This window comes from Rhizophagus irregularis, chromosome 10 (genome assembly GCF_026210795.1).
Source record: "Rhizophagus irregularis chromosome 10, complete sequence".
NCBI lineage: Eukaryota > Fungi > Glomeromycota > Glomeromycetes > Glomerales > Glomeraceae > Rhizophagus > Rhizophagus irregularis.
This window is the reverse complement of record NC_089438.1, coordinates 1,996,132-2,019,906: the sequence shown is the minus strand read 5'-3', so window position 1 is coordinate 2,019,906 and position 23,775 is coordinate 1,996,132. Positions and strand designations below refer to the sequence as shown.

At 29.2% G+C, this 23,775-nt stretch overlaps 9 protein-coding genes across 9 annotated transcripts; 5 read left to right on the top strand and 4 right to left on the bottom strand.

Moving 5' to 3' along the window:
• Nucleotides 1-309: 309 nt before the first annotated feature.
• Nucleotides 310-3,664, bottom strand: OCT59_001960 (uncharacterized protein; the record flags this gene model as incomplete). Its single annotated transcript, XM_025316065.2, has 10 exons — nt 310-356; nt 609-678; nt 745-849; nt 919-1,273; nt 1,363-1,447; nt 1,520-1,590; nt 1,658-1,790; nt 1,862-2,524; nt 2,616-3,455; nt 3,520-3,664. The coding sequence occupies 10 exons, from the start codon at nt 3,662-3,664 to the stop codon at nt 310-312; spliced, it is 2,514 nt and encodes an 837-aa protein (XP_025181441.2).
• A 324-nt stretch (nt 3,665-3,988) lies between these two features.
• OCT59_001959 (uncharacterized protein) lies at nt 3,989-5,565 on the top strand. Its single transcript, XM_025309193.2, has 4 exons — nt 3,989-4,304; nt 4,427-4,591; nt 4,713-4,967; nt 5,079-5,565. The coding sequence occupies exons 1-4, from the start codon at nt 4,011-4,013 to the stop codon at nt 5,442-5,444; spliced, it is 1,080 nt and encodes a 359-aa protein (XP_025181442.1). The 5' UTR covers nt 3,989-4,010; the 3' UTR covers nt 5,445-5,565.
• Nucleotides 5,566-5,710: 145 nt separating this feature from the next.
• On the top strand, nt 5,711-7,006 carry OCT59_001958 (uncharacterized protein). The gene is made up of 6 exons (XM_025309201.2): nt 5,711-5,798; nt 5,906-6,238; nt 6,311-6,320; nt 6,389-6,511; nt 6,607-6,625; nt 6,704-7,006. Exons 1-6 carry the CDS (start codon nt 5,741-5,743, stop codon nt 6,863-6,865), a joined length of 705 nt encoding a protein of 234 aa, XP_025181443.2. The 5' UTR covers nt 5,711-5,740; the 3' UTR covers nt 6,866-7,006.
• OCT59_001957 (Dimethyladenosine transferase) lies at nt 6,998-8,449 on the bottom strand (the record flags this gene model as incomplete). The annotated part of the gene is made up of 8 exons (XM_025316066.2): nt 6,998-7,040; nt 7,109-7,215; nt 7,296-7,379; nt 7,453-7,590; nt 7,660-7,833; nt 7,896-7,989; nt 8,059-8,207; nt 8,279-8,449. 8 exons carry the CDS (start codon nt 8,447-8,449, stop codon nt 6,998-7,000), a joined length of 960 nt encoding a protein of 319 aa, XP_025181444.1.
• Nucleotides 8,450-8,565: 116 nt separating this feature from the next.
• OCT59_001956 (uncharacterized protein) lies at nt 8,566-10,261 on the top strand (the record flags this gene model as incomplete). Its single annotated transcript, XM_025316067.2, has 6 exons — nt 8,566-8,616; nt 8,685-8,771; nt 8,845-9,250; nt 9,324-9,472; nt 9,550-9,911; nt 9,991-10,261. The coding sequence occupies 6 exons, from the start codon at nt 8,566-8,568 to the stop codon at nt 10,259-10,261; spliced, it is 1,326 nt and encodes a 441-aa protein (XP_025181445.1).
• Nucleotides 10,262-11,084: 823 nt separating this feature from the next.
• Nucleotides 11,085-12,504, bottom strand: OCT59_001955 (uncharacterized protein; the record flags this gene model as incomplete). The annotated part of the gene is made up of 1 exon (XM_025316068.2): nt 11,085-12,504. One exon carries the CDS (start codon nt 12,502-12,504, stop codon nt 11,551-11,553), a length of 954 nt encoding a protein of 317 aa, XP_025181446.2. The 3' UTR covers nt 11,085-11,550.
• An 894-nt stretch (nt 12,505-13,398) lies between these two features.
• On the top strand, nt 13,399-16,010 carry OCT59_001954 (uncharacterized protein; the record flags this gene model as incomplete). The annotated part of the gene is made up of 8 exons (XM_025325391.1): nt 13,399-13,542; nt 13,635-13,782; nt 13,857-13,974; nt 14,067-14,686; nt 14,769-14,936; nt 15,001-15,724; nt 15,792-15,927; nt 16,002-16,010. 8 exons carry the CDS (start codon nt 13,399-13,401, stop codon nt 16,008-16,010), a joined length of 2,067 nt encoding a protein of 688 aa, XP_025181447.1.
• A 1,769-nt stretch (nt 16,011-17,779) lies between these two features.
• On the top strand, nt 17,780-22,290 carry OCT59_001953 (uncharacterized protein). The gene is made up of 14 exons (XM_025316069.2): nt 17,780-17,890; nt 17,979-18,084; nt 18,176-18,388; nt 18,497-18,594; nt 18,669-18,779; nt 18,855-19,055; nt 19,139-19,240; nt 19,316-19,751; nt 19,832-19,935; nt 20,028-20,546; nt 20,622-20,681; nt 20,747-20,797; nt 20,874-20,937; nt 21,009-22,290. The coding sequence occupies exons 1-14, from the start codon at nt 17,843-17,845 to the stop codon at nt 22,151-22,153; spliced, it is 3,258 nt and encodes a 1,085-aa protein (XP_025181448.1). The 5' UTR covers nt 17,780-17,842; the 3' UTR covers nt 22,154-22,290.
• OCT59_001952 (uncharacterized protein) lies at nt 22,133-23,683 on the bottom strand. The gene is made up of 6 exons (XM_025316070.2): nt 23,560-23,683; nt 23,283-23,468; nt 23,114-23,213; nt 22,884-23,018; nt 22,636-22,797; nt 22,133-22,566 (listed from the first exon to the last, which is right to left on the bottom strand). Exons 1-6 carry the CDS (start codon nt 23,676-23,678, stop codon nt 22,432-22,434), a joined length of 837 nt encoding a protein of 278 aa, XP_025181449.1. The 5' UTR covers nt 23,679-23,683; the 3' UTR covers nt 22,133-22,431.
• Between the last annotated feature and the right edge of the window lie 92 nt (nt 23,684-23,775).

Sequence of the window (23,775 nt, the reverse complement as noted above, 5' to 3'; positions counted from 1 at the left end):
TAAATCAAACCTAATTTTGAGCCAGTTTCGGATCAGTTCTCCAATTTAGTCTGAACCATTCAGAGCTTTATTTAAGGTGATGTATATCTATATTTTTATAGGTAAATAATAATAGCCAAATGGATTTTTAATTAATAAAGATAATTAATAATCATTTGAATAGCCATTATTTTTTATAGTAATACTATAGTTATTACAATTTAATGGATAAGAAATAATATTTTTAAGCTGTATTAACTTATAATATCTAAAAAAAAATAGAATTTCAAATCAGTATTAACCAATTGGACCAAATTGAACCAATTGGATTTATAAAATTGGATTATTAGATATAATAATCCAGTAACTGGATTTGTCTAAATCCAATTAAAAATATGTAAATAACTTAAGATTACTCTATTTTATATTTTAATAAATAGTAAACATGCTTATTATTAAATATTTTATTTAATAATAATTAATATAATTATATATTTTATTAATAATATTTTTATTAAAAATATAAATTAAAAAAATCCCTAAACTAATCCATAACCAATTCCATATAGTCCACTTTTTTAATTTTTTATTCAAATTCCTATCTGTTAAAATTTGAACTAATGAATTACTTTTAATTAAGTAAGGTTTTTCTGAAAGTTCGGGAACATGAATCATATGTTGACCAAAATGTATTTTTCCCTATAAATATAAAAATATTAATATACATTTTGTATTTGATGACTAAAATGTTGCTTAAATACATACATTAAATTGACGACATAAAGCTAATGTGGAATAAGGTTCTTTAGCTACTTCAGCGGTTTTATGATTTATACAGGTCATATTACATCTTCTGCATGGACCAATAATCTAAGAAATTATCTCATATATATAAGTACTTATATGCAATATTCGAATTATATTCATTATTTATATTACCTTAAAAACTTGTTCATCAAATTTAACAAATTTCCACTGATCTTCTTCAAATTCTTTTGTTCCTTTAATTAAAAAATTGCCACGAAAACAATCTGGTTCTACTTCTTGGTTTCCTCCTTCTATAATTTTTTTATTAATATAATTAACACTTGAATGTGATATTATTAAAAATGGTGATTCATTTGATAAAGATAGATGCATGTTGTCAGGCACATTAAAGTATGATTTAATAAAACGATGTTGAAGTAAGCTGTTATCTTTCATAGATGCATGTCGTGCCAAACGACATGATACATTAAGAAAGGATGAGAACCATTCATTAATTTCAGATGATGTGTATACACATGTCTGAATCCTGCAAAGGTGTTTATAATGATTTTAATATTAATTGTGCCAGTGCCTTATGATATTAATTAATTTAATTTAATGTTAAATATACATTACTTGTCACCGCAAACCTGTGAAGAACATGTGGAAAATTCAACCGTATTTGGATAAATGTTCAAGTCAATATATAAGGGTTCCTTGTCTAAAAGTTTTTTGATTATTTCAAAATATGAAATTTAATTAATAGTTTATAATAAAATACTATGGTATTTACCGGGAGCTGACACTGCGAGTAACCCTTTGTCTCTTATAATTTCTGGACAAATTAAGGTCATTCGAGGAAACCTAATAACGAGAGATATTTCAAAAGCTGTTAAGGCAATCCTTTCAAAAAATTTCTTCGTAAATCTACCTTTTTTGACTTAATGCTCTACCATTTCCCGCATCCACCAACATCCATTCACGATCATACATAAGTCCTTTACTAGTTATAGGCCATGAAGTTGATGGTGAAATGCTAAACCCATGACATGATTTAATTGGAACTAATAAATTGAATTAAAGTTAACATGAGTTGTCAAATTTATTAATAATCAAAAGAATAATATTCACTCACATAGTGTTACTTTTTCCAATACTAAGTTTTGGCTAAATGAAATAGAGTTATTCATTACAGAAGATGGTGCTATCTCAACATAATATTTCTTAAAGAAATTCATCCATATAAGAATGTCATCAATTGTTGTCATTGCACCAACAGAAATCCGAATCGTTCCTGCTGGTTTTCCATTCCACATATCTTGATCGTCGTGACATGTTTTTCCATTATAAAAGCTATCTATGATGTCTTCAGAATCTAATTTTGTCCATCTCGCAGAACTGCCTGGATTACAAAGTCTCCCTGTTCTAATGTGAATATTATTCACACTTGCTAGCCTTTCTAATTCAAGGTACCCAACCCAAGATCCATCTGCGCGTTTCGCATTAAAACTGAAAACAGGACCTTGAAGTGTATTATTTGAAAAATCTCTATTTGAGTAGATATAACAAACAGGTTGCCCATTATAATGACGTAGAGATTTCATACTTCTACTAAGATAAATAATTAAAGAGGTGACATGATTTTTGATAAGATCAAAGTTATTATATAGACGTTCCGATGTATCAAACGCGTGGTCTAGAGCAATAATATCAAGGAAATTAACCGTGCCATCTTCATAACGTTCATGCAAGGATTTACGAAATTTCTGCCACGGTCTATCATACACGATTGAATCGACTATAGAAGAAAATGTATTTATTATATTATACTATATACTATTTGCTATTAATACTTTGAATATTAAGGTAAAAAGAAAAAAGCTATTTACGGGTGCCGCCACCAAAGTATCTTTTTCTCAGTATTGGTTCTAATTCGTTCTTTACAATCAATGCTCCTAATCCAGTGGGGAAGCCGAACATCTTATAAAAACTAATGGTGACAAAATCTGGAGATGTATCGACCTCGGACAGTGAAAGTAAAGATGATGAAACATAAGCAGCAGCATCCAATAAGACTAAGGTTTTTGAATTATTATTTTTATTGAATCTTTTGATTTTCTGAATCCAATTTAACGGAAACCTTGATCCAGAGAAATTACATTGTGCTGGATAAGCAAAAAGGTTGTAAATTATATTATTTTGAATAGATGTCTCCTGTTGATAAGTGTTTTGAAATTCCTGCTGAGTTCCATGTGGAGAATCAATTAACCCTACTCGGGGTAGGGCGTTAGTTGAATAATGATTATCACATTGTATAGACTCTGTTTTCGGATCATTTTCAAATAAGCAGATGAAATCATCCTCTGTTATCGCTTTGATAAGTTTCGCATCGGCTTCTTCTGCAAATCTTCTTAGTCCAATAAGACTATTGTGAGATTCTCTTAAATACTTGTAAGAGCTTTGATCCGATGTCCATGGAAACATTTCTCCAACTAACTTAATAGCAGCTGTAGCATTTTGAGTAAATATAACTTGATAGTCACCAGGATTGGCATTAAAATGTCTAAGAACTCGATCACGAACTTTATCTAATCTTTGATTACAGAGTTGCGAACTAGGTGAATTTGCGTGAGGATTACCGTAAAGGTTATTAATGAGATCAGTTGTGAAAGAAATAAGAACACTTTTGGCATAAGTAGTTGTTGCAGCATGATCAAGGAAGACGGCCCCTATAATATTTGGAAATAAGCATCAAAGCATCAAATTTATAAATCGTTGTCAAGACGAATTTACCTTTAAGTTGAGGGTATTCTTCTTCACGTATTTGATCAATTTTACCGCCATAACCGTATTGTACATTAAATTCCTTTAAGAAAGCAGTCTTTTCTGTGTTAAAATTTTTTAGGTCTGGTTTGCATTCGAGAGAATCAAGAGCCATGGAAAAGAGAAAAAGGGTAGGATAAATAATTAAAATATTTACGTTGCAATGTAAGACAAGAATATTAAGACATATAAGACGAGATACTACTTGGTGATTATATAATCGAAATTAAATTAAAAATTTCCATATTTGGAAACAATTGGATTGGTGAATTTACATCAAATTCCATTTAGGATATTCGAACCAAATTGTTCGCAAAGAAAATATTTTTTAAAAATTCGTATGTGAAAATTCCTGTAATTCTATTGGATGATCAATTTTGCTGCGGATTTTGTTAAATAACATAAATTCTGTTTTTATGCCGGTTTTTCTGCTAAAAGCAGAAATTTCGGGTCCCATTAATATGTGTTTTCACTCGAATAATGAGGAGCATAACGATAAGGACATTGCTTGCTTGCATTCAGATCATATATCCGAGGATAGAATTTCTGACTCCAAAGTTATTAATTGGATTTCAAGCGTACCAGAAAGTAGTTCGGCTTTAAAAGCACAAGATGCGGATTCTCAGCTTTCTAACGAAAGTTGGTTATCAATAATATTTTCTCCAGCAGTAAAACATTTGATTGCCGGTGGAGTAGCAGGTGCAGTAAGCAGAACTGTAGTAAGTCCTTTGGAGAGAATGAAAATTTTATTTCAGGTGCGTATAATAACTTTTAATATTAGTTAAACCCCCTCTTTTTAGAATATTTAAATTTTTTTTGGACCCATCCAATATTAGATCTTTTTTTTCTTTTTTATGGATGCGTATATAATGTATAGGTACAAGGACCAGAGCCAGCTTCATATCGTGGAATAATACCCACAATCGCAAAAATATGGCGAGAAGAAGGGTGGGTTGGCATGTTGAGAGGTAACGGGACAAATGTGATAAGAATTGTGCCATATAGTGCGACTCAATTTGCGTCATATGAAAAATATAAAAGGGTATGTATCTTTTTTTTTAAAAAATTAACGGTATACGATAAACAATAAAATAATGCATAATGAATTCTTTCAGTTATCAAATCAATTACTCAATGTTTAAGTATTTGTTTTTTCTTTTTAGCTTCTTTTGGAAGAAGGAAAAAGTGAACTTGATGCACCAAGACGTCTTACTGCAGGTGCATTGGCTGGAATAACGTCTGTCTCATGTACATATCCACTTGATATAGTACGCACAAGACTTTCAGTACAATCTGCAAGCCTGTCCATTAAAGAAGTTGATAATAAATTACCAGGTATCTGGAAAACAATGAAAATTATTTATCATACGGAGGGTGGTATTGTAGCATTATATCGTGGATTATCACCAACTCTGATGGTAAAAATATATTTTTATTCTATGCTAGACATAATAATGTTTTAATTTTTTATAGAATTTGTTTAATTAGTTACTGATAAAGAATGTTGAACAATTCGATCGTCTTTTTAGGGCGTAGCTCCATATGTAGCGCTGAATTTTCATTCCTATGAGGTGTTACGCAAATATTTCACTCCGAAAGGTCAAACTTCCCCGCCAGTTGCACAGAAACTTTTGTGTGGTGCTCTTGCGGGGACATTTGCTCAAACGATAACGTACCCTTTGGACGTACTACGACGAAGAATGCAGGTAACAGGGATGCCGGGTGTCGCGTATAAATATACCAGTACGTGGGATGCATTAGAAAAGTTGATTGCTCAGGAAGGCATTAAAGGATTGTATAAAGGAATGGTTCCTAATTATTTAAAAGTTGCTCCTGCAATTGGCGTGAGTTTTGTAACTTATGAGGCGTGTAAGGAGATACTGGATGATGGGTAATGAGATTCAAAATTCCAAATTAAGACTATTTTAATGTGTATATTTATTTAAATGAACACTTTATTTGAATTTGAAAATTATTAATTATTTAATTCTCAGAATTTTAATATGATTGATTCTTTCAATAGAGAAAAAATAATTTTTGTAAATTTGACAATTGGTCACGTTAATATGTAGCGAAATCATGAGATTTTAAGTTATGTATATTGAACATTTTGTGTCACCGAATTGATTACAAAATGATGTGTCGAGAATGCTAGTCTAACGAAATTTTTTTCTTTTTTTTGAGATCTAAGATGTTTCACTTTAGTAACATTGCCAAACGTGGTATACCTAGAGTATCATTAACAGCTGGTACATATATTTTTTTCCTGATAATCGACGTTCGGAGTTTGTTTTTCGAGTAAAGTTTAGATCTAAATAAGTACTCCACATGTTTACGATCAAATCTTAAATTACAGGTCTACGTCCAACTTTTTGTCCATTAGTTCCTCAAATTTCACGTAATTTTTCCAGTACACTACTTCAACGCTATCCTATTGAACAAAATAATAAACCTCCAAAACCACAGCCACAAAAACCTTTAAAAACCGTAACTGCTAAACCAAAAGCACCAAAACCAACGATACTTGATTATACTGCAAATTTATTTTTATTAACTGAAATTGTTAGAGGAATGTGGTTAGTTCTTGAGCAATTTTTTAGACCTCCTTATACTATTTATTATCCTTATGAAAAAGGTCCATTAAGTCCTCGATTTAGGGGCGAACATGCATTAAGAAGATATCCCACAGGTAAATATCAATGAATAATGTAATTAATTTTATATTAATCAACTTTTTTTTTTTACCAATATAATCTAAAAGGCGAAGAAAGGTAATTATTATCATTCTTAATATTCTCTCTTTCTCCTTACAAAAATAACATTAATTCAAAATTTTTAGATGCATAGCTTGTAAACTTTGTGAGGTTGTTTGTCCCGCGCTGGCAATTACTATTGAGGCTGAAGCTAGAGATGATGGAAGTCGTCGTACAACGCGTTATGACATTGATATGACAAAGTGCATGTAAGCAAACTCCGTTTTTAGTAAGTTCAACTTATGATCAATTTATGATAGCAAAACTAAATAAAATTTCTATTTTTGATGTTTCATTTTTCAAGTTACTGTGGGTTTTGTCAGGTAAAAAAGTAATAACTTAAATATGCATTTATTTTTCTTTAAATTACTAATTCAATTTCTTGTTTAACTGATATTCAGGAAGCATGTCCTGTTGATGCAATTGTAGAAGGTCCTAATTTTGAATTTTCTACAGAGACACGTGAAGAATTATTATATAATAAAGAAAAGTTACTGGCAAACGGTGATAAATGGGAACCTGAAATTGCTAAAAACTTAGAAGCCAATCAATATTACGTGTGATTTATTGATTAATTAGATTGGTTTTTTTTTATTTTTTATTTGTATATAAAAATTTGTATTATTTTTAAATAATATTAAAAATATTAAATTTTCACATAAAAATTTTAATAATAAATAAAATCATACAAAATATTAGCAGAAATGAATATTCGCCTGATTAAACGCGTAAAGTAATCTATAAATGAAATAATTTTGTTTAGAAGATAGTTCTCCAAGTTCGATTTATTTTGCGAAAATACGTACTTGAGAAAGTCGTCAATGCCCAATTTTGCCGCTCTGGATTCAGCCATATCGACCGATTGTAATACATTTATAACCTTTTGCTTTATATCCAAAGTATCTTCAATCATCTAATTAAAATAAAAAACTAGTAAATTTCTCTCATCTAAATTAGAATAATTGAAGAAAATAGGAAAAAAATAAGGTGAACCATATTATTTAGAGAACAAAATGTCTTGTAATTATTTTCAATTATTTGTAAAACCGAAGTTGTTTTAAAATTCGCTGCTAATGTCTAATAAAAAAGATTTTACGTATTATATATCTGTAAATTCAAAAGGTAATAATAACATAAACATTATAGAAACCTTGTTTTTCCTAACGAACACGATCCGCATTAATCCATCCCATTCCTTAAAACTAATAGGAGGAGGTGGATTATATGGTTCAATTCGAACAACTGATGAGTCAACTTGTGGCGAAGGCTTAAAATTATTTTTCCCAACCTATTGTAAACAGAATCAACATTAATCGAAGTAAATAAGTCAAGATTAAAATGATGTACTCATGAATACCTTCATTATATGATCTACTTTTGCATACAATTGTACATTAATACTCAATCGACAATATAAATTATCACCGGGTTTGGCTATTAATCTCATAGCGAATTCGCGTTGAAACATTAATATCGCACATCGAAATAATGGTCGATGTTCAAGAAGCTTAAATATAAGTGGTGATGAAATCTGAAAGAAAAATACCATTATTATTGCTGAATATAATAAAAATCAAATCTTGTCTATCATACCTGATAGGGAGTATTGCTTATACAAACATCGAAATATGGTAATTCTGTTTTAAGAAAATCTCCAACCATTATATTCAATCGCTTTTGTTCAGGTCTTCATAAACAAAAAATATTGTTAATTGAAAGTATCAATGCGCTAATCTCGAACAAAATTTATGCTTACTTTCCCTGAACACGTTTAACCAATTCGGCAGCTAATCTTGGATCCATTTCTACAGCAACAACTTTCTTCGCCGTTTCTAAAATACGAACTGTTAAATTTCCTGTACCAGGACCTACTTCAAGTACTGTATCAGTACTTTTTAGGCCAGCCTTTAAATTTTAAGGACTACGTTGAAAAAAATGTGTTTATAATTTGTAAAAAAAAACCAAAAATTGAGCACCTTTTCAACTATTCCTTGGGCAACAAGCGGGTTCTTCAAAATATGCTGACCCAAGTCTTTATTAAATAAAGGTGCGAGAGACCGAGCTGCTGTATTAGTAGAAGATTTAGTAACATTTTTGCTCTGACTATTATGAGAATAACCAAATTTTTGGTGCTTGACTTTTGGCATCTTTGTAGATATTAAGAGAGAAATAATCAGATCGACAAGATCGACAATGTCGATCTATTTAACAAATATTTGTGTAGATAAACTCCAAAAATTCAATAGGCTAAGAACAGTTTCTAATGGAATTCTCTGACAAAATTCGAATCGTTGTAGTTGGAGATCCTGGTGTGGTAACTACAACACTGTTTTAGATTTTTACGTGTTTTTGATTCATTGTTATTCACAATAATTTTTTTAGGGGAAAACGAGCTTAGTACATATACTTTGTCACAATGAAGTACTAAGGCATCCTTCATATACAATCGGGTGTACTGCTGATGTAAAGGTTGGTCTATTCACACGCTATTATGGCATATTAATTAACATTATAATAATTATATGCAATCCGAAATAATTAGATTCACAGTCATACTCGTACACATAAATCATATTTTGTGGAATTTATTGATGTTGGAGGTTCTTCCAAACATAAATCTTCACGTAATATGTTTTATCATCAAATAAACGGAATTATTTTAGTACATGATGTTAGTAACAGAAGATCTTATTATAATTTATGGAATTGGGTTTCTGAAATCATTGAATCTGAAGGTTATAAAGAATTTGAAAAATCAAGCAATTCAAGTGGTATGAGTGGTTCTCATGCTAGTATGAATTGGAATAGTAGTGGTAGTGGAAGCTGGAGTAATGTAAGTGGAAGTTTATCAGGTAGTTGGATGAGTGGAAGTAATATGTTGAACAATAGTATAAGCGGAAATATGACCGGGCTATCTTCCAGCACTTATAATGGGCATAAGAAAAATGGTATGTAATTTTAAATATTATTATTTATATTGTTATTGACTATATTAACTTAAAATGGCTCATTTACCCATAGAAGAATTTAAGCTTTCTTTAAATGAACGATCTTTGAACATACCTATTCTAGTTGCTGGAACTAAAGCAGATCTTGTCAAACATGAGTTAACAGGACGACAGAGACGATATAGTATTATTGACGAATTTGGTGGAGACTATGTAAATTTAGTATGTATTACGTTTGAATATTGAAATTTAATTTAGTAATTACTAATTTATTTTGTTTATCAAATTTCAATTGAAAGTGTGCTGTGGCTCCTACACAATTCACACCAAATTCTATAGCAATAGAAAAGATTAATTCATTTTTTGATAAAGTTATAGATAAAAAATACGGGATAACTTCAGAACATTTACAAAGTCCAACATTAGGAACTTTTGCAGCTTCTTCATCAACCTCTTTATCAACAGGAGGTATTATAACAAATAGGGAAGAACGAAGACGTGGATTATCAAATATTCTAATTTCAGGTAGTAATTCATCGAATAATAGTGTAATAAATGGATTACCAAGTCCTGGATTAAATAGTGTTAATTCAAATAGGTTAGGTGGAGTTGGTATAATAAAGGATCTTTCTCCTAGGAAGCAAGGTTGGAATGTGTTCAGGTCAGTTAAATCTGGGTCGAATCTAAGCTCATCTTAACTTTTTAAACTTATCCGTAATATTATTTCGTTCCATTCTTAGAAATCCCGCAACATATTCAAATCAACCTATAATAAACGATGATCACAAATTATTAAGACATTCATCTTCAAAAGACAATGTTAATTTATTAAGAACTTATAATTCTTCTTCGAATTTACGAGATACTTCATTATCATCATCACCATCATCATCTAACTCATTATTACGATCAAATTCTACTTCAAATTTACGTGAAAATATAGGAAATGTTGGAACTAGCAAATATAATTTTTCATCGTCACTAGGAGGGTTTAAAAAGGACAATGAATAAAAAAATAAAAAGCAAATAGAAATCAACTTACTATTAATAATGAACACACAGTTGTATTAGATCAGTATTTAATTTTGATATAGTATAATAGTATCGATTAATTATTAATGAAATTTGGTGGTGGATGTGGTGAGCTTTCTTTCACGTGGAAAATAGCCATCATAGTTGCCGCTATTTTTAATGTGAAATCCTATTCTTCGCTAAATTCTAGTTACTACTAGGAAATTACGAAAGTTGAATCAGTGAATTTATTTATAAGCGGTTTGGATTGTGTTTGGAAGTTTATATATATATGCGAAAGAGTCTAAGAAATAAAAATGATGTACATATGTAAAATCTGATATAGTTTATAGTAAAAAAATGATATTCAGATATTCAATATCGTAGTCACGTGATTTAATGTCGGTGCAAATTTGACTCGGAGTTTATCATATGATCTGACCATTTCATCAGTGACTAAGTTCGTGTTTAAAACTTGATAAATTGGGAAATATTTGCTTCGTAAGTTTGCGTTTAAAGCTTGATAGATTGAAGAAATATTTGCTTCGTGACTCACGAGTTCGTGATTAACTTGAAGATTTGCTTAATCTATAGATCAATATAAAAATTTTTAAGAGCTAGCTTAAGGTGTTACAACAGGGCAGGCATCTCATAAAAAAGGTGTACATTTTTTGTTAATGGAAACTTTTACATAAAGATTTTACAGATCAATATTTTAAACATTCCAAAAGAGTGAATTCTTCACCCCTAAATTTGATTGGCTAATTGACACTACACGGGAAATTTATTTTTTTGTTTTGTGATTAGAAAAAAAACACTGATTAAAAACCCAATTTTTTACTTTCTTTTATTTCATAAATAAATTATTTATTTTTAACGATAAAGACTTATTTATAAGTATTTTAAGAACCACCAATCAAAATCAAGAAATATAAGCCCTGTTCAGTTTTAGACTGGCTGGCTTTAAAACTTATAAAGTAAAAATTACATCTTCTAAAAAATAATATGACTAATTAGAATTGAAATTTTATGTATTATTTAAAAAAAATAAAATTTTCACTCGATTAAAAATCAATGATTTTACTATGACACAATATACTGCGGTATTAACTTTAATGAAAATTATGAAAATTGAAAATTTCTATTATAATTTTAAAATTTACAAATAAATAAAATAAATATGTTAAATAATAAAAAGATTAAGATATTTAACAAACTTTTTTTTCAAATAAATAACTATTAACATGATTTTTATCAATACAGAAACAAATATTTAATTTACAAATTATTTACTCATAATAATCATCAATTAAACAATAATCACATCTACAATCTTTATATTCTAAAGCATCTTCAGGATCATAAGTATATACCATCGGAGTTTTCCTAAATTTAGGCTGAGTTAAATGAATTAATTTTTTAACCTTTTCTTTGGGTTGTTGTTGCTCCTCTTGATATTTCTTGCCCTTATTTTTATCACGTTGTCTAATATTCATGTTTAATAAACTTTTTTGAGTGATATTTGCAAAATTTTCTGTTGGAGAAGAAGGAGGAGTTTTAGGAGAAAGAGGAGGAGTATAAAATTCATAATAATTATTATAATTTTCAACATTTTCAACATTTTCTTTCACTGAAGAATTATTATTATTTGACAATTGGTGAATTGATAATGGAGGCAATGTACGTGTTGGTATGTCATTATTATTTAAATCAATTTTATTTAAAATTTCATCCAGTCTTCTGCGTTGTATGTTGTCGGATATAATAAAATCGTTATTATGTTGCATTAAAGTAGACCATTCCCCATCGTCATCATAAGCAGAAATGTGCAATTTTCCTTTTTCTCTTAATTCATTCATCCAACGTTTTTCTAAAGCAATTTGTTCCTTATCAGCAACAGTCTGATAAAATATACATTCTTTATCATCGCTATTAACGCTAAATAATGTTTTGTAATCAATTTCTTCGCTAAAATCATTTTTATTATATTTACTATTATCATAATTTCTAATATAATGATCGCAAACTAAATAACCATATTTCGTTAAAGTACCTCCAGCAATTTCTTTATATTTGTAATAATATATTTCGGAAGAATCGGAATGACGAAATTCGATTATGTATCCATTTTTATGGTTGGGTAATGGAGTATAAATGTACACTTCATTCAATGGTTTATTATTACTACGTGATTTATTACCATTACGTCTTAAAGTCTGACGCAACTTTTTCAAACCATTCATAGTTAAAAATACTATTAGAAAAGAAAATTAAACGAGTTTGTAAAATATTTGACTTTGCAATTTCGAAATGTAAAAGTTGAAACGATGAGAAAATAGAATTTTTTGGTTTTTTTAAAAGTTTATACTTGTTATATATTGTTTTTTTTTATACATATAGTTTAATATCATTCGTGTTTAGATCTGCAGACAAACAATCACATTAAACATTTAGGAGTATATATAATTCTGGGTAACTATTTGTAACATAAAAATAGTAATAGCTAATAATGATTTTGTTCCCATTTAAAGAAAGAAAACCAATGAAAAAAGTATTAAAATTATAGTTGAGTTTATATTAGTTTATTAAACAATGATGTCCCAAACTCTCACCTGATGTCCCACAATATTTAAAACGAGTGCATAATAAAGAAAACGTTAAATTTAAAAATGAGCTCGTAAAACATAGTACATAATTTAAGTATTGTATAAAAAATGTTTCAGGAAGGTTTGCTCGTTTACAAATTGACGATCTTTTTTTTTTTTTTTTTGTTCATTACGAGTTTCTTTATTCAATTCTTCCTTATTCAATTATCTAAGTGTTTCACACTAAAATTAGAAAGAATCGAAATAGTTTTAAAATATGATAACCAAAATGATATAATTGCGCCTTGACTGTTTAACATACGTTATAATACATATATGAGGATCAAAGAATTCGCCGCGCAGTGAATATTGCATGAAACAAGCTGCATAAACCCATCAATTTCCTATACTTTTTCGGTAGTTAGTAGTATGTAATCGATCGATAAATAGTATGTATACCGGGTGACTGCCGGGTGATTGACTGATCAAGTTGATAACCTCCCTAACCTAAAACTAATTTCAGCTGATCCATAGGGGGTTTTTTTTCTTCTAATGGCTTCAGAAAAAAGCTCGAGATTTGTAATTCTTTATGCTTCACAAACTGGAAATGCTGAATGGATCGCTAAAAATATACATCAAGAAGCTTCGGAACGTGGTTTTGTTAATGAATGTTATGTAATGGAGGAAATTGACAAGGTATGTGGAGTGTATTTTTTTTTTTTATTAAATATATAATTATATTATATACGTAGTGTATAATAATTTTTTTTTCTTATTTACATTATTAGTTCGATTTATCGAAGGAAAACGTTTTGATCCTTGTAACTTCCAATACTGGAGATGGTGATCCACCAGATAATGCTACAAAGTTCTTTCGATTTTTGAGAAAAATTAAATCAAATACTTTTCTTAGCCACTTAAAATTCACAATCCTCGGTAAGTTAGATTAATTATATTATTATTTAATTTCACGTTCTAGTTATTATTATAATTATTATAATTTTGATTAGGTTTGGGTGATACTAATTACACTAATTTCAACAATACGGCAAAGCGATTGGAGAAAAGAATGATAGATTTAGGTGCTGCACCCTTTTATAATAAAGGTTTAGCCGATGATGCGATGGGGTATGAGAGTCTGTCTAGTAGTCTAAGTAATGGTTAGAGAAAAATTTTTAACCTTAGCGGTTCGCCAACATAAATTCTTTATATTTTTCAAGCTTGGAAACAACCGTTGATCCTTGGATTGCGAATTTATGGCCAGAATTAGTAAAAGTATGTGTTCAAAAAGGAAAGGATAATAATAATACGCAAGTCGAAAATATTATCGAATCTGTAAAAACTCTTTCGATTAATGGTAAAACTGAGAGCAATGAAACGTCTTTACCTTTGGAAACACCAAATGGTCAATCAGTTGATAAAAAAATGGGTATTGCGAGCGGCACTAAAATTATGTTGGATTTATCTGAATTAGCTAAAGTTGAGCAATTTACTGCTTTACCACGTATTCCTACTGTGATCTGCAAGATTATAAAATCAAATGAGGAAAGGATAATCAATTCTCCGACATTACCTACTTTAATTAATACACCAACTCCAATTGTGAATACTAGATTAGATGCAGTTCGTTGTCTTACTCATCCCGAGGCACTTAAAAGAACTATCCATTTGGAGTTGGAAATTAAAGATTATCGGGAAAAATTGGAATTTATTCCTGGTGATTCCTTTGGAATCATTGCACCCAATAATGAAAAATTATGTTTGGGAATTTTAAAAACTTTAGAGATTGACGAGAATGAAGCCAATCAGGAAATTTCAGTCGAAAGCGCTGAGGGAACTGGTAGATAAAAAATTCCAAAATTTTATTTCTCATTAATTCTTCTTTCTTTTTTTTTGAAATTAACTTAATTTTGTCCATATAGAGCTTCCATCGCACTTGAGAAATGCTAAATCGACTTCGATTATTGAGTTATTGCGATATGGTGTAGATTTAAACTCTTTGCCACGTAAAGCATTATTGAGATTGTTGGCTGAATATACAACAAACGAAGAAGAAAAAAAAACTCTTCTGTTTCTTTGCAGCAAACAAGGTAGAAATCTCTATTATATTATCACTTTTTAACTCTTAGTAGACTAATTGTTAATTTATTATAGGATCTGTTCAGTTCAATCTTCTGCGTGAACAAGTTCCAACTTTGCTTGATCTTTTGATAACATTTCCTTCGAGTAAACCGCCTTTAGAACGTTTACTAGATGTTCTGCCACCTCACCAACCTCGTTATTACTCTATTGTTAATTCTCCGCTTGTGAACCGAGATTTATTACATTTTGCTTTTAATATCGTAGATTATAAAACACCAGTCCCTTACAATGTACGTAAATATGGAGTTTGTACTCCGTGGCTGGACAATTTGAGTGGTTATGCCAAAGAAATTAATAAAAGGGTTCCCTTAACTACGGATATAAACATCCCTATTTTCATGAAGCCAAACTCTAATGAATTTGCAGTTCCTTCAGATATTTCAAGACCTATAATTATGATCGGTCCTGGAACAGGTGTTGCACCTTTTGTGGGATTTATTCAACATCGTGAGCAACAAATTATTGCTGAACGAAAATTAAATAATATTGAAAAAACATTTGGAGAAATGTGGTTATTCTACGGATGTAGAGATATTGAGAAAGATTATTTATACCGTGAAGAATTGGAGAGATTTTCAGAAAATGGTTTTTTGAAAGAATTGTTAGTTGTAATTAGTAGAGCACCTAATGCTGGACTTAATGGAAATCCAAAATATGTTCAAGACCTTTTGAGAAAGAGAGGTCAAGAAATTTATGAATTACTGGATCAAAAGAATGCGATGATTTTTGTATGTGGGTAAGTATTGAACGTATATTTCGTTTAAATGATTATTTAAATATTAAATGATTGTTGATGATTTTAGAGATGCTCAAGGTATGGCTAAAGGTGTTAATGATGCTTTGGCCGATATTTTAGTTGAGCATGGTAAAATACAAAAATCAGATGCATTAAAAATTTTGACTCAATGGATCAGTGATAAGCGTTATTTGCGTGATTTGGTAAGATAATTTAAAATTTATTTAGCTTCTGATTTTCTTTAATGGTTTTATATTTATTTTATTTATGTATTTAGTGGTCATGAATATGTTGAATATGTGTATAACCAAAAAAAGAATTTATTTATAATTTATTTAATTGAATGTTCCCCATCATTTGTTAAAGAACCATTTGTTAATACAAATTATGATTAGCAGCGAGCCATATGAATTGAATCAAATCTACTAAAAGTACTTTTTCTTTGTAACATTTAACCCTATAATTCGATTTTAAGCATCCACAATACACGTCTTTTTTCTATGTGTTATAGATAAAGATCTGATATCGTGTGATATTTTAATTTATTGTAAAATTTTTTTGACCTTTAATATAGAATTATAAAAATTAATAGAAACAAAATAATGCTTTGATTTAATTAAACTTTTTAAGTATTTTTTATTTATTAACATTTTGCAGAAACAATTAGTTATTTACTGATCTATTCATTTATCCTTAATTTAAAGTACTTTTCATTTTATAAAATCTATTAGTTTCTGCAAAATTTTTTTAATTTATATACTCTTAAATTAGTTTTTTAAAGATTTTTACATTATATTTATGTTATTAAATAGTAACACATACTTGACGCCATAAATTATTTACACGATACTCCAATTGAGACGCCACAAAAAGTGGTACGCGCGTCGGTAACGTAACTAATTATTTTTTCAGATTTGCGTAATCACATGAATCACATGTCAGCCGAATATTGAGTTTTCCCATTAATATACTAAATTGAAATTTTTTGCCTTAGAAGTGAGTATAAAGGTGACAATTATTAAATTATATAAAGATTGGTATTGTTTATTTCATGGGGAGTTGGGGTTTTTTTCCCGAAAGGAAATTCGGGAAAAAACCCCCTTCCCGTAAAATAAATGGGTAATCCTCCGGAGCGTGTCACTCATTAAATATTAATTATTTTAACTATTTAAACTAATATTAGTAATCTCCCGGCTAACTATATGAGGGAAATAAGTAAACGAAGATTCCCAGTCATTTATATACTCAGCTAATCACTCGCAATTTTAAAAAATTAGTATGAAAGCCACGAAGGTGATCATGAATGACACTTAGTGCGACAGGGGATTAATTGTTAAATTTCTAAAATAACAAATAATTTATCAAATAAACTATTTTCTTTTTAATTAAAAACTCCCTCTTTTCTCGAAAAAAGACCAGCTTCTAAAATGTTGTACAAAATAAATCAGACCACTGAAAATTTTTTTCGTGGGTAGATTGTACCACTATCTATTTCCGCGTTGCTTCAGACTCTAATTAATGTTTGTCCAAATAAGTTAAAAAGTTCATTCTACTTTATAGAGTTTCTATATTAATTATAAAACTCTTCTAGAAAGAATTTACTAAACTAAATATTAATAAATGCCAAGATTTAATATATCCTAAATTATGATCATTATTATAATCATCATCAATAAAACAATGATGAGGAACTTACCAATCTTTTATTGGTAATAAAAAAATGACGTCTTAGAAGTTTTAACATGAAACATGCATTATTATTTTCGAGAAGAGATAGTAACTAACATCTATACCACGTGCACTATGCAACTCTAACAACCTCGTGTCAGAGCCTCAGAGGTAGTGATATTTACCAATTTCGGACAACATACGGTAATTTACTCTTTCCTAGTATACACAATAAAATAAATTAAAATATTTAGCGCCGCGTTTACACTTCACATCTCTTTAATTGACACTTTTAGCCACTTACACATTTACTAATTACTTTGTGTAAGCTAATCTTGTCGATTTTACTTTTATAAACACAAAGTAGAATCTACATCATGATTTTGATTGTTAAACTTTTTTTATTCTTTGCCTCCTTGAACAATTATAAATATCCGATTTTTCGTAAAAATGTTCAATAGTAATTTAATAAAAGCTTTATCAGCTACGATGGGAACCGTAAGTATTTTTAAATAACGTTCGTTAATGACGATGACGTAATAATTTTATTATAATTTCGGTTTCTATTCATTCTCGTATTATTTAGATCTTTGAACCCTCAAAATCTTCAAATAAAAGATCAACAAGTTCAACTAATATAACCAATCCAACTAGTCCAACCAGTCCAACCAGTCCAACCAGTACAACTGAAGGTTGTCTATCTTATTTATTAATAACTTCTTGTACAATAGTATTACTAAAGTTTAATTTTTATCTTTAATTCAATTTAATAATAATATATAGACTCGGATTCCGATTCTTCAAATGGAAGCTCCGGAAATTCTTCTTTAGATGCGGTATACCTTACAACTTTATTTCAAGAAAGTGATGCAGAGGGTATTATAGAAGAAAAAGAATTAGATACTAGTGAATCAGAAAAATTACTAAAAGAAAAAACCACCAAAGAAAAATTACAAGAAATTTTTAAATTACAAAATCCAGAAGAACTTAAAGGAGGTATATTAGCAATCAATTTAAGAAAATTTATTCTTTTTTTTTGACCTTTTTATCCTTTCATCTTTTCTCTTAAGTAAAAGTTAATTTGTGCTTTTATTACTATAATAGAGTTTAGATGTACTTTATTAAGATCAATATTGTTACAAGGTTTTATGTATCTGACAGAAGATCATATTTGTTTTCATGCTTATTTTCCAAGAGAGCAGGTAACGACATCTTCGTGTTACAAATTATAAGTTGATTGTCTTTCATTTGGTTACACAATAAACTTTTTCCTTAGGATATTGTATTGAAGGATGGTAATCTCGCTAAGAAAAATTTTGGAAATAGATATGAACGTTATCATTTTACACTTCAAAATGATGTACTCACTTATTACGTAGATCCTATGGTAAGCTTAATTTTCCAAGTATACTAATTTCGGTAATCAGGGAAGTTTAAATTTTTTAAAATTTGTTATTTTTAGGATATGTATTGTCCCGAAGAGATTATCGACTTAAAATACGCTATAAAGGTTGAGAAAACTAGTAAAAAGAATGGATTTAAAATTATTACACCAAAGCGTACGTATAAATTTCAAGCAGATTCGCAAACTTCTATGGAAGAATGGATGGTACAATTAGAAAGATCTATTGTACGAGCTAATAATGATGGTGATAACGTAAAGGTTACTATTAATGAGATATTTAATTTGCAAAGATAATTTAATGATTTATTTAATATAATAATTTATTTATTTTTTTTTTATAGATTGTTATACCAATCGGAAGTATTATTAATATTGAAAATAATTTATCGAATTTTTCTAATACATTACATATTGTTACATCGGAACAAGATGATCACGAAGATGTAACTACTTTTTGAGTCGTCTTTCAATATGGATTTTTTATTCATATTAATATGACAATCATATCTTTTCTTTAGTACTTTTTCGTCGTCTTCTCGGAAAGCGAGTCTTTGTATGAAGAACTTACCAAATGTTGGGAAAAACACAAGTCAGCTCATCCTTCGCGTCCAAGAGACATTAAACAGGTTGCCTCCGAGTCAAGTGAAGTCTCATCAGTAAGGTCTATTACAACATTTATAAAACATAAACGAAATAAAAGTCGTGATGAGCCACCATCACCAACTATTCCAAGATCTGTATCCAGATCACCTCGTGCAACAACCTTAGAAACTGTAACATCAGAAACATCAGATAGTCAATGGAATATAACAAAATATGTTTCTAAACGAGCGCAAGTATTTTTGAAAAATCCTAAGAAATATATTAGTTCTTTCGAAGAAGATATTTCCGAAGAAACTCGACAACATTTTAGAGAACATTTTGCGTTACCAGAGAATGAAAAACTTTATGCTGGTACGTATTGTAATAAATATTGTTTTTTATATGTCATCTTTATTTATTACTTATACTCAGATTTTTTTCACATTGCATAGTGTTCTACGGATATTTCTTGCGTATGCTTCCGGTGTACGGCAAATTTTATGTATCCGACAATTATGTTTGTTTCAAGTCTAGAGTTATAGGTCAAAATACTAATGTAAGTTTTTTTTACTTTTTTTTTATTTTTATAAAGAAAAAAGAAAAATATTTAATACCAGCTTAATAATATTGTTTTTATGTTTCATTTAGATGATATTGCCAATTGCGGATATTCACTTCTTTAAAAAGACGAAGGCAACCATGTTAGGATATTATGGGTTGGAAATTCTTACCAAAGCTCAACAAGAAATGTTTTTCGAATTTGGATTTGAACATGTAAGAGATAGATTTGTTGAAATGATTGAACTTAAAAAAACGAAATCGAATGAAGAAAGGAGAACAATGTCGGAAAGTTCAAGTGATAGCATTATAAATCAAGCTATAATTAAAGATCAATTACTATGGCAACAATGGTCAGCAAACACAGGGTCACCAAAAGCAACAAATTTTGGCGATATAGGAGCGACCAATAAATTTGACAAGCCATTACATATAACTTGTCTTACTATTGGATCACGTGGTGATGTTCAACCTTATATTGCACTTGCCAAAGGTCTTATGAAAGAGGGCCATAAAGTTAGAATCTCTACTCATGGTGAATATAAGGATTGGGTTGAAGGCCATGGCATTGAATTTGGTTACGTTGGTGGCAATCCTGCAGAGCTTATGGTAAATATAAAAGATATACATGTGCTCTTGTGTGATTTATAAATTTTAAAAAAAAATTATTTTATTTTATTACAGCGTATTTGTGTTGAAAACGGCATGTTCACTTTTGGTTTTTTCAAGGAAGGTCTCACAAACGTAAGTTTTATCCATAATAAGCATGTTATTAAAAAAGTTCAAACATTAATAGTTTCTATTTATAGTTTCGTGAATGGTTAGATGATTTATTGAAGACTTCTTGGGAGGCATGTCAGGTACATCATTATATATTCATCAATATTCTAGTTGTAATATATAATATTAAATATTAATCTATTTTTGATCACTTAGAATACAGATGTAATTATAGAATCTCCTAGTTGTATGTCTGGAATTCATATTGCGGAATGTCTTGGTAATTATGTTTTTAATATTGTTTTGAAATTTCGTTTCTCAATTATTTAACATATTACTATTTTTATGTAGGTGTCGCATATTTCCGTGCATTTACAATGCCCTGGACACGAACAAGAGCATACCCTCATGCATTCGCAGTACCAGATCATGATCTCAAAGGTCCCTATAATTATTCATCTTATGTCCTTATTGAGAATGCCTTTTGGCTTGCGATTTCTCCACAAGTAAATAGATGGAGGAAGAAAACATTGAAATTACGTGGCACTAATTTAGAGAAAATGGAACCCTCAACAGTTCCATTCTTATATAATTTTAGTGAATATATTGTTCCAAAAGCATTTGATTGGGCGGATTGGATTCATGTGACTGGTTATTGGTTTTTGGATAATCCTGATCATGGATGGAATCCACCAGAAGATCTAATAGAATTTTTGAATAAAAATCAAAAGAATAAAAAACCGATAGTGTATATCGGATTTGGATCAATTGTTGTAGATGATCCGCAAGCAATGACAAAAACAATTGTAGAAGCTGTACAAAAAAGTGGAGTAGCAGCTATTTTATCAAAAGGATGGAGTGATAGATTACAAAAAAAACCAAATCAAAATGAGGAGGAAAATTATCCACCATCAATTTATTCATTGAAATCAGTACCACATGACTGGTTATTTCCTAAAATTGACGCGGTAGTACATCATGGTGGAGCGGGCACTACAGCTGCAGGATTACGCGCTGGTATACCAACAATTATTAAACCATTTTTTGGAGATCAATTCTTTTGGGGGGATCGTATTGACAATATGGGAATTGGATTTTGTTTAAAAAAATTAAGTACAGATAAATTATCAGATTATTTGGTGAAAGTTACAACAGATAAAAAAATTATTAAGAAAGCTGAACTAGTGGGAGAAAATATTAGAAAAGAAGATGGCGTACAAAATGCTATACAAGCAATTTACAAAGATTTAGAAGGTGCAAAGCAAAGAATTATTTCACAACGTAATAGAACTGAACAGAGTATTTCATCAAACAATACATTTGAAATAGAGGAAAATGATTTAAATAATACTGCTAATGTTTTATATTCTTTAAATCCTTTAAATCAAGATAAAAGATTATCCAAATCTTTAAGGAAATGGATTGGCGTTGGTGGTGCTGGTAACATCACTATTAATACTAATACCGTTACATCTGAAAACGATAATACTGATTGATTATTATTATATTATTTATTATTATATTATTATTACTTTATTAATTATTACTATAAGTACTATAATCATATTTTTTTAATATATAAATAACTTAATCAATTTCTGTCTTGTAAATAAAATAATATTGGAATAATGAAATTATTACAGACTATGGATGTGGAATAGTCAATAGTTTATAATTATATGCAATTTTAATTACAAATTATCTGTTATTATAACAAATTTATGTTTAATTACTGCAATGACCAATTCAAAGACAATTTATTTGATCACGTGTATCAAATTTCACTCTTTGGCACAACACATAATTTTTTTACCATTAGTTCGTCTTTCTTCGGTGGCGGTAACTTTGAATTTATCCAATTTATGTCAGTTAATTGTGATATATCATCTCCCTTGTATTTAGGTATACACTAATAAATAAGAGAGTGGTTAAAATAGATTTTTATCTTATAAAATATTAGAAGAATCTCTATACTAACTGTTCTTATTTTGTTATAATGTTCTTCTCTTGAAGAATATTCTAACTGTAAGTAATCAGTTCCAAATTCATGATAAACTCTCGTATCATTCATTCTGAATAACACTTCATCAACTCTAAGAAAGAATCGTTGAAGTATATAAAATCCTGATGGCATAACACGCTATATTACAAATGAAAAAAAAATTGTATATCAAGAAAAAGTGAATGCAATAAAAATTTTGAGATTTTAAACATGAACAAACTCACAATTTTTACGTTTATTATTGCTGTACCATTATCGGCTAATTCATCTTCAAATAAATCTATTTCATCATAAAACAATATTTCTTCTACTTTTTTAAGTTTTTCCATATCAATCCTATCTGTTGAATTTTCAAATACCTAAGTCCAGTTATACGAAGGTGTTTATGATCATCTAGATTAGTAAATAACTTTATTGGTAATATTTAAATCATGAGAATTTATTCTAACTTTACCTGATTATCTACTGTCCCCTTTAGAGTTCCAGTATATGAAGTAGTATAAGTCCAATCATATGGTTTAATCACATCTTTAATATGTTCATGATTTTTTGCACTTTGCCGAATTAAAAAAAAGTTTAATTTATTCATCCTAGATTATGACAAATTTATTAATTATACATACCTCTTCTTTTTCCATTCTTCTGAATAAGCAACTTTTACTTTTTCACCACCTTCTGCTGTAGCGTCAACCATCTTTAATGCATTCAATGGAGAAAATTCATATATAACACCATAATCATTCGATATTCTTAATAAATTATTTCCGAAAAACATTTCAGGTAATGATATAGTTACTTCTTTCTGCGCTCTAATATTTTAAATTTTTGAATTCGGAGAAAAAAATTTTAGAACAAAAAATAATGAATTAGCGCAAATTAAAATGAAAATAATAGTACTACTTTTCTATCTCTCGTGAATTGCTAATTGATGATTTGTTAGTTGTAATTGTCCATTCATTAATTTTGATTCCTTGTTGTGACCCTTCATGAAATTTCTCGTGTTTTGGTATAATAGACATTTTTTTAAATTTTGTAATTAACTTTTTTAGACTATATAATGTATTCTAGTGGCTTGTAGTAGTTTTTGTGGCTGATGCGTATTACGTAAATAATTCC